This window comes from Colobus angolensis, unplaced genomic scaffold (genome assembly GCF_000951035.1).
Source record: "Colobus angolensis palliatus isolate OR3802 unplaced genomic scaffold, Cang.pa_1.0 Scaffold133, whole genome shotgun sequence".
NCBI classification, from domain to species: Eukaryota; Metazoa; Chordata; class Mammalia; order Primates; family Cercopithecidae; genus Colobus; species Colobus angolensis.
In genome coordinates, this window is record NW_012114411.1 from 3,652,188 (window position 1) to 3,662,717 (window position 10,530).

General features: G+C 42.9%; 1 protein-coding gene across 8 annotated transcripts in view; it reads right to left on the reverse strand.

Annotated features, from left to right (window-relative positions):
• The window catches only part of DCLRE1C (DNA cross-link repair 1C), a 47,144-nt gene that overhangs the window by 9,572 nt on the left and 27,042 nt on the right, over nt 1–10,530 (reverse strand). For all 8 annotated transcript variants that reach the window (XM_011934261.1, XM_011934257.1, XM_011934263.1 and 5 more), the window contains 3 exons: nt 9,759–9,813; nt 6,266–6,354; nt 3,029–3,123 (listed from right to left, as the gene is read on the reverse strand). In XM_011934261.1, the coding sequence (XP_011789651.1) occupies nt 3,029–3,123; nt 6,266–6,354; nt 9,759–9,813 (239 nt within the window). The remainder of the gene's footprint in view (nt 1–3,028; nt 3,124–6,265; nt 6,355–9,758; nt 9,814–10,530) is intronic.

Here is a 10,530-nt window from a genome sequence, read left to right on the forward strand (position 1 = left end):
AAAGAAAATGAACAAAGTTGGCTGGGCATGGTGGCTCACGCCTGTAATCCCAGCACTTTGGGAGGCTGAGGCGGGCGGATCATGAGGTCAAGAGATCGAGGCCAGCCTGGCCAGCATGGTGAAACCACGTCTCTACTAAAAATACAAAAATCAGCTGGGCATGGTGGCACACACCTGTAGTCCCAGCTACTCAGGAGGCTGAGGCAGGAAAATCACTTGAACATGGGAGGCAGAGGTTGCAGTGAGCCGAGATCGTGCCACTGCACTCCAGCCTGGCAACAGAGAGAGACTCCATCTCAAAGAAACAAAAAAAAGAAAAAGAAAAAAGGAAAGTTAGAGAACGTAAATCATCTGACTTCAAGATTTACAAAGCTACAGTAATCGAGATAGGTGATATTGGTTTCAAGACAGAGATTATGGAACATAACAGAGAATTCAGAAATAAACCTCCACATATGTTGTAAACTGATTCAACAAAAGTGCTGAAGCAATTCAGTGAATAAAGATAGTGTTTCCAACAAATGGTTTAAGAACATTTAGATATCCATACACACACACAAAAAAAAATTACCTTGGATCTACATTTGAACCATATTTTTAAAAACAAAAATGAATCACAGATCTAAATGTACAACCTAAAACTGTGACAACTTCTAGCAGAAAATACAGGAGAAAATCTTTATGCCTTTGGGTCAAAGATTTCTTAGATATGATATAGAAAAAAGTAAAACTTGATAAATTCACTTGATCAAAATTTAAAATTTCTGCTCTTCAAAATACTCTGCTAAAAAGATTGAAAAGATTACCTACAGAGTAGAAGAAAATATTTCTATACACCTGATATATTTTTTTTTTAAACTTGTATCCAGAAACTTAGGCAAACTTAGTAACATGATGAGTGCAGTGGCTCACGCATGTAATTCCAGCACTTTAGGAGGCCAAGGTACGCAGATTGCTTGAGTCCAGGAGTCCGAGACCAGCCTGGGCCACATAGTGAAACCCCGTCTCTACAAAAAATATAAAAATTAGCCAGGCATGGTGGCATATGCCTATACTACTTGGGAGGCTGAGGTGGGAGGATCACTTGAGCTTGGGAGGTTGAGGTTGCAGTGAGCTGTGATAGTGCCAGCCTGGGTGACAGCAAGACTCTGTCTCAAAACAAAACCCAACAATTTAAAAATGAGTCAAGATTTGAATAGACACTTGACCAGTGAAGATACATGGATGGCAAATAGGCACCTTATAAGATACACAACCTTGCTAGTCTTTAGAGAAATGCACATTAAAACCACAAAGAGCTATCACTGCACACCTATTAGGATATTTAAAATTAAAAAGTGTAACCATACCAAGTATTGGCAACGATGTGGAGCAACCAGAACTCTCATACACTTCTCCTGGGAACACAAAATGGTCAAACCACTTTGGAAAACATTTTGGCAGTTTCTTAAAGATAGAGCTACCATATGACCCATTCTTAGGTGTGAAAACCTATGTCCATACAAAAGTTTGTACATGAATGTTCATAGCAGCTTTCTTTATAATAAGAAAGACACTGGAAACAACCCAAAAGTACATCAACAGGTGAATGGATCAGCAACTTGTAGTATATCCCTGAGGTGGACGACTCCTCATCAATAAAAGAGAGTGAACTACTGATACCTGCAACAACATGAATGAATCTCTGATGTGCTAAGTAAAATAACCCAGACATACTATATGATTCTATTTATATGAAATTCTAGAACATGCAAACTATAATGACAGAAGGCAGATCAGTGGCTGCCTTGGCATGGGTGAGAATAGGAGGGAATGACAAAGGGGCATAAGAAAACTTGAAGGTGATAATCTCACTATCTTAATTGTAGTCATGGTTTCTCAAGTGTATGCATATGCAAAAAAATTTATCAAATTGTACGCCTTAAATGTGCAGTTTTTATCAGTTATGCCTCAGGAAAGCTGTTTTTTTAAAACTAAGGAAATTTGTAAGGATTAGAGGATACATTACATAATAGAGTTAACATTTGAAATTAATGGAACTGTTTTTCTAAAACCTTTTAATTGTTGAAACAAAAACAAATGTGCTTTTCTTCAAGCACCAGTAATAGACTTACTTTATCAGTCTTGGAATTGTCATCTAAATGTTTTAAAATTAGATTCTCCATGAGCAGAAATGTAGAAGCAAGAGATGAGAGACAGGCCTAGATTAGAATCCCAGGCCCATCACGTACTTCTTGCTAGTCCTTAGGGACTTAAGTCTCTAAACTTCAGTTTCGTCATAATTAGAACTGGGATGGTACCCCCCTTGTAAGTTTGTTTAGAGGCTTAGGTATAGCATATATAAAGGACCTAGCACAATACCTGCCATTAATAGGTGTTCAAAAAATAGTATCATCTTTATCTCATGAGTTTTGGTCAAGTATTTACTGCACGGCAGAGTAACTGACTTTCCACCAAAGGAATGAAAATCAACAATCCTAACCATGAAATAGGGCTGCTAGAAAGCCCCAGAGCTTTGCTCAGAATCTAACATTCTGATTTCTACTACAGAGCCCACCTCTGTCCTTCACTAGAAAAATCAATGTAGCAATGAAAGAAGGTACAAGGTATAGGGGAAAAGCCTTCTGTATAAACACTACTGATCAATTTAATCAGAAATAATGATAAGAAAAGTCTCCATTATCAGCATTTACTAGTATCTTAAGAAAATGTCCAAGGATAACAAACCAGCCTCTCTTTATGGCCTCTACTGATCTTGAGGCGTATTTCCAGAAAGCTGAGAACAGCACACAAGATGGCACAGTTTTCACCACTTGTTTTAACCCAGGGAAGGAGAGCAGACTCAGACTCTTGATTTTACAGGCTGAAGACAGGAAGGCAAAGTACTTCCTGAGACCATGTGACAAGTGTGACCTGTGGTGGGTCCTGCGTCCACTCTGCCCAAGGCGACTTCCCCCAGACCCAAGCTCCCTGGAAAGCAGTGTTTGCGGGGAGCCCACCCCTCTGAACCCAGGACCGTTTTTCTTACCTGAGTCTCGGTGGATTGTTCTGGCTCTCTTCAGTTTTCCCAGTGGTTTATACTTTGGCTCCATACTTTGGGAAGACCGGCATAAAGGCTTTAAGCTGAAATGAATCAGAATATTTGATTTTTCCTTTTGGGGAAGTTGTTAGAAGGTAGGCATCACTGATAGTGTTACAAATTTTTTTTTTTATTTGTTTGTTTTTTTATTTCTTGGATCCCTGTGTTTTTAACAAAATCTTGACCATAAGGGAAATCACACAACTACTCTGGAGGATTGAAAAGCAGTTCTAAACTGATTTCGTAGTTAAAAATCACTTCGATATAATAAAGTGGTGAATATAAGCACTTAAATGCAACCCGGTAGATGTTTATCTTATTGGTACATCAATAGACTAAGGCAAAACTTAAAATCAGATGCAAAAAAAGCAGGTCCCTATCCTGAAAACCATTAATACAGTGACATCCTCTAGCATTCAGGATACAGTATAACTAGCTGCTTCCCATTCCCTGTTCAGTAGGGTTTACTTATATCTCACAGAAATCTCCACAAATTTATCTTGTCATTCTAGGTCCTTAGGCTGAAAGCTAAGACAAAGTGGAGATAAGATACAAAAAGGCAGAAAAATAAGATTTGAAGATGTCCTACCCTTTTCGAAGGCCTCACTGCCAACTGCCTCCTCCTGGCAGATTCCGGGAAGCCTTTAGGATGATCTACAACATACCATTTGAACAGGGCCATGAAGTGCCCAACCTGAAACTTACTTACAGCCACCCCCATTTTACATCCTTGCCCGTTTCCACAGTTGTTCTCTGGATCCATCCCCTTCAACCTTTCCAGGAGTTCTCATCCATTACTGTGTCTCTTTACAGTCATTTCAGCTATTCTCCTGGGTTAACTTCTCAAAGTAAGGTCATCTTTCCCCACCTACGTACAACAGAATTGTCTGCTAGAAATGAAGGATGGGGGCTGGGCACGGTGGCTCATGCCTGGAATCCTCGCACTTTGGGAGGCCGAGGTGGGTGGATCATTTGAGGTCAGGAATTCAAGACCAGTCTGGCCAACATGGTGAGACCCCATCTCTACTACAAATATAAAAATTAGCCAGATGTGGTGGTGGGCGCCTATAATCCCAACTACTCACAAGGCTGAGGCAGGAGAATCGCTTGAACCCGGGAGGCGGAGTTTGCAGTGAGCCAAGGTTGCACCACTGTACTCCAACCTGGGTGACAAAGCCAGAATCTGTCTCAAAAAAAAAAAAAAAGCAGGATGAGGAATATGCATTTTAACAAGCACCTCGGCCGGGCGCAGTGGCTCACACATGTAATCCCAGCACTTTGGGAGGCCAAGGCAGGCGTATCACGAGGTCAGGAGATTGAGACCATCCTGGCTAACATGGTGAAACCGTGTCTACTAAAAATACACAAAATTAGGCTGGCGTGGTGGTGGGCACCTGTAGTCCCAGCTACTCGGGAGGCTGAGGCAGGAGAATGGTGTGAACCCGGGAGGCGGAGCTTGCAGTGAGCTGAGATTGCGCCACTGTACTCCAGCCTGGGCAACAGAGCGAGACTCCATCTCAAAAAAAAAAACAAAAACAAGCATCTCAAGTGATTCCTGAACACGTCCAAGTATATGTGTATTCAAGTTTAGTTCTACAGACATATTGAAGTCTCAGCTATTTTAAGATCAAGCCTCCTGATTGTTGCCTCCTGTTGCCATCTTGTCTCTAACTTTCCCTTCACTGTCAAACTTTTTATATAGTCTCTCCTCAGTATTTTCCATTTCCTCACTTTTTACCCATTTCTCAACTGAAATCTGGCTTGTAACTCACAAGTCCACTGAATTGCTCTCACTGATCACACACAAATGACCTAATTACCAAGGAAACAGGACACCTGGTAGTCTCCATATTATTTGACTTCTCAAGACACTCCATGGGCACCCTCTGCTTACCCTTCCCTTTGCTCTCATCCTGCTGTCTGGGCCACTCTCTCCATCTCAGCCCAGCTCCTCCTCCTTCACTTCTACCTTAAATGTGCTGCCCAGGGTTCTGGCCTCAGCTCTGTGATCCCTCCTCCCACTCCTGGTGACTTCTTCTGTCCTCATGGTTTCAGTTCTCACCTGCACTGCCAACTCCAAATCTGTGTCTCCAACCCAGACCTCTCTCCAGAGATTGTCCGTCCTCCTTTCCATCGACATCTGCAAGCCTGGTCCTGTTATGTCCTCATCGGGGTCTGTGAGGCAGATTCCCTGACAAGGGCCCTCGTTCCTTCTGCACCCATCAAGCTTGTGTGCTGCCTTTGCACCTGGCCTCTCCATGAGACTGGAGCTCTGCTAGGACAGGGGGTGTCTTAGGTAACCTGGAACCCAAGCTCCATTCCCTCCATATGGCTGGCACTAAAGAAACCATTTCATGGGCCGGGTGCAATGGCTCATGCCTGTAATCCCAACACTTGGGGAGGCTGAGACAGGTGGATCACTTGAGCTCGGGAGTTCAAGACCAGCCTGGTCAACATGGCAAAACCCCGTCTCTACTAAAAAGACAAAAATTAGCCAGGTGTGGTGGTGTGCACCTGTAGTCCCAGCTACTCAGGAGGCTGAGGCAGGAGAATCGCTTGAACCCAGGAGGTGGAGGTTGCAGTGAGCCGAGGTCACGCCACTGCACTCCAGCCTTGGTGACAGCGTGAGACCCTGTCTCAAAAAAAAATTAAATAAATAAATCATTAATGAATGCATAAATGAAACCCAAAGAAGAGGTAAGAAAATGGTAATACTGTAGTAAAAGACATCCATGAATACTATTGCACCTCTCCTTTGGCTTCAGTTATCCATTCAGTAGACACTTGACGACCTTCCTGGCATGGTGCTAGGTTCTTTTCTTATACTGTCTCCCTGTATTATCTCTTTCTTTTTTGAGAAGCCCAACAAGTAGGCATCAATATTCCCATTTTGCTGATTCAGAATGACCAGCTCGGAGAAGTGATCTGGCCAAGCTCGTACTGCACTGTTAATTAATGGTGGAGCTGGGTTGCAACCTAGGAGAAGCTGACAACACTACCTATACCTTCTGCCACATTGTTGAACTAAAGGAAACACTACAGGAAGAAATGGAAATGAGGATCAGTTCAGAAATGTCCCAGCAGAAACAGATTCTAGATTTGTGAACATTCAGGCAAACTCTCCTTTGTGTCCTAGCCAACAGCCACAAAGGGAGACACCAAGTCCCACAACCAATGACTACTCACATTTCGACAACTTTATCCATAGTTGTGCCAACTGGAATGACATTTGGATATGCATTCACAGGACAGACGTAGCTCAAGAAATCTTTAATCTAGAAAAAGAAAAATCACATGGATCAATGATCTCTACAATGAAACAGGTTGTTAGGGGAGATAAAGGGAAGCTGGGGAAGGAGAAGCAGAACTCTCTTATGGTTGTGGTTCTCAACGCTGGCTGCATGTGGGGATCACCAGGGACCTCTTGGGGAAAAAAATATCCAATACCCAGACCTCACTCCCAAACATCTCCTGAACACTGAGTACTAGTGGGCCTATAAATCAGTACATTTAAATGTTCCCCGGGTCATTTTGATCCACAGTAAGAGCTGAGAATCACTAATGGGACTCAAAGATTTTTTTTTTTTTTTAATATATTGCTTTCCTTGTCCAAGAAGGTCAGTTGCTTATGTTTAACAAATCCCCTTTCAAATGAGAATTTAGCTGGGCATTAAGTATAATATACACATACAAAAAAAACAAGGTCTTAGAATTGCATTTCTTAGCTGGGCACAGCGGTACATGTCTGTGGTACCAGCTACTCAAGGCTGAGGCAGGAGGATTGCTTAAGCCCAGGGATTTGAGGCCAGCCTGGGCAACACAGAGAGACCCCATCTCTAAAAAAGAACAACAAAAGAATTGCACTTATTTACTCCTACAAATAATCATTAACAATGGCAAGAGAATTACACCTTTGAGGTTACTTAATTTGTTCAAATGGTTCATTCTCATCGGGCAGAACACCATGCATTGGTCACTGATTCCAGGGAAGGAACCAAACACTGCCCATTGTATCTTGGTATCAGAGTCACCAAGGAAAACACAATGCAGTCAAGCACTGGATGGAGCAATGCTTCACTTACTGAGAACAGACCAAGCAAGATCAAGTCCAACAATGTGCACTGGTCCCCACTGACCAGCATGTCTCTCCCTGCAGCCAACACAGGGCTACCTGCCTACATGCAACCCTCTCCTGCCACACAGGAAGGAACCCCCATCATGCTGTCTGAAATAAGGACAGCTGGGGTGTGCCTAAGGGCCACTGACACACAGGCTTAAGTAGAACAAAGGGACACACATCAAGTACAAAGCAAAGAAAGATGTTTCCACACAAGGCACTGAGCTGCCGGAGGCTGTGTGCTCACGCTGTCGGGAGCGCTCCTCTCTCCCTCTCCCCCTCTCTCAATAAGGAAGTGTTCCATTCTTATGTGGCCAGTGAGGGTTGAAAGACTGTGCACACAGACTGCTTGTCCCAATGATTAATTCTAAACAAACAATTACATGCAAAAACTTCATGAATACCTTGATTTTTTGCAAAGTTCAGAATGCTAGAGGAACTCTGTCACTATTCCTCAAAACATCTCTACAACCTAGAGGAACTTCAGCTTTGTCTCTTATTAGACCTTGGTGAGCTTGTGATCTCAGTCAAGTTACCTAATGGCTCTAATTTTAGATTCTTCATTTAAAAGTATAAATGAGATTATGCACGTAAAGTGCTTAGCTTGGTACCTGGTGAAAAAGTCAATCAAATCATCCATTACTAAGTTGATAATGACAACACAAAGACTGTTAATGCCCTTCTGCAAATGGACAGACTAGAACCCAATGTAATTATTAGTATACCACCAAATTGAAAGAGGCAGGAACCCAAGAACTGCCAATAACTCCACATAAAAATAAAAGGGCTACTTTAAGACAGGGGAAAGGCAGGAAGGTCTGTTCTTTAGATATTTTTCACAAACAGTATCTTTTGTACCCTCACAGTAGGCATGCAAATAGAAAGCATTACCTGCCCGCCCAGCACCTATTTGATTTGCACGAAGTTGAGGCTGGTAGAAATCAGAGACTTTTGAAGGGAATAAAGGATTTAAAAAAAAAAATTAAAATCAAGCCTTTACCAGAAATGGTTCACTACTAATTCTCAGAGATGAAGTGGCCCCAAGGAGATAAGAGACACCCAATAAAGGAGCACCCCCTCTCACTTATACAAGTTGACTCCCTTTTATCAAATGCCTGCCTTAAAATAAGGCATCAATACAGCCAATTCTCTTTATTTGCAGTAGTTATATTCTATAAAGTCACCATAAATGCTGAATTAGCAAATACTGAACCATTGCTGCTGGGGGAAATACAGGGTTCCTGCCATCCTTTGGTGACATCGTTTTCATCAGCCAATTAATATGTAAGCTTGTTTTATGTGTGTTTCTGTTGAAAGACACCTCATTTAATAGATACTTTGATTCATTAACACTGAACTCATGGCCAGTAGCCCTATAACTCATGCCTATCTAACATACATATTTTCTCTAGAAGCCATGTTACAGTCTTCCCGTGCTTAGGAACACTGGATAGGACTTCAGTACGATGATTGGTCACCATTTTAAATAAGATCACCAACAAAAAGCACAAAAACATGAAAAACATGGCACTGAATAGATGGCAAAAAGGACACTTTTGATACGGTTTGGCTGTGTACCTACCCAAATCTCATCTCGAACTGTAGTTTCCATCCCCATGTGTCATGGGATGGACCAGTGGGAGGCAATTGAATCACGGAGGCGGCTACCTCCATACTGTTCTAATGACAGTTCTTATGAGATCGGATGGTTTTACAAGGGGCTTTCCCCCACCTTCACTCTCCACTTCTTGCTGCCACCAAGTGAAGAAGGATGTGTTTGCTATGATTGTAAATTTCCTTAGGGCTCCCCGGCCCTGCAGGCCCTATGAATCAATTAAACCTCTTTCCTTTGTAAATTACCCAGTCTCGGGCATGTCCTTAGAGCAGCAGGAGAACAGACTGATACACTTGTTGACAGAAGAAGAGCTGAAAGAAGGCAGAGCATTGCTTTGTTCTACCTGAGCTGAGAACGTGCACATCAGGTGACTCAAATTTTTCACCACTCTCCACAAGTCCACAAATGATCACAAAAGCACTGTACATACTGATACTGCAGTTACAGGTCAGTTTCAGTGAGTAGGCCAACACATAAAAATAGAATCCATGAGGCCAGGCACAGTGGCTTACACATGCAACCCAGCACTTTGCGAGGCCAAGGCAGGCAGGTTACCTGATATCAGGAGTTCAAAACTAGCCTGGTCAACGTGGTAAAACCCTGTCTCTGCTAAAAATACAGAAATTTTAGCTGGGCATAGTGGTGGGCACCTGTAGTCCCAGCTACTCAGGAGGCTGAGGCAGGAGAATCACCTGAACCCAGGAGGCAGACACACCACTGCACCCGAACCTGGGCAACAGAGTAAAACACTGTCTCAACCAAAAAAAAAAAAAGAAAAAAAAATCCGTGAATAATGAAGATCAAATGCATTTAGGAAAAAAAAAACTAAAAGGAAATGAAACTTAGGTAGAAACAGAGATGCTTCTGAGAGTCAGGGGACTACTGTCAACTACCAAGGCTGCAGAACACTGAGTAATAAGGGTTATGAGTACATGGGATCCTCTTACCTCACTGTATGAGGAGTGAAAAGAAAAACAAGCTCTGTATGAACTCTCTCCAGTCCTAAAGGGAAATGAAAACACAAAACGATCACTGCGCAAAACTAGAACTAAGCGAAGCTGGCCCTTCTCATTTAGGCTGTTCTAGCATGAAACTACCCTAATGGGCTTGCTTCAGCAGCACGTGTCCTGAAATCACCCTAAATCAGGAATTTCTTGTTGGGATAGCAGGGAAGTTTTTCCAGAAGTGGAAACCTGTTGTAGACCACGTGTGGTGGCTCATGCCTATAATCCCAGCACTTTGGGAGGCCGAGGCACGCAGACTGCCTGAGCTCAGGAGTTCGAGACCAGCCCAGCCAACATGGTGAAACTCTTGTCTCTACCGAAAATACAAAAAGTTAGCTGGGCATGGTGGTAGCACATGCCTGTAATCCCAGCTACTAGTGAGGTTGAGGCAGGAGAATCACTTGAACCGGGAGACAGCAGCTGCAGTGAGCTGAGATCACACCACTTCACTCCAGCCTGGATGACAGAGTGAGATTCTGTCTCCAAAAAAAAAAAGAGAGAGAGAGAAGGGAGGGAGGGAGGGAGGAAGGAAGGAAACTGTTGCAGATATTCTGAACAGCCAAAGTTAAGGAAATGTTGCTAAAATATTAAGATCATTACAGTCACTCCTCTGCTCCACCAAGGGTTCTGTTCTCTATGACATCAGTTTCTTCCTCTTAGCCAAGCACTCAGATGGGAGGGAAGGAGGGAGGGAGGGGAGGGAGGGGAGAAGGGA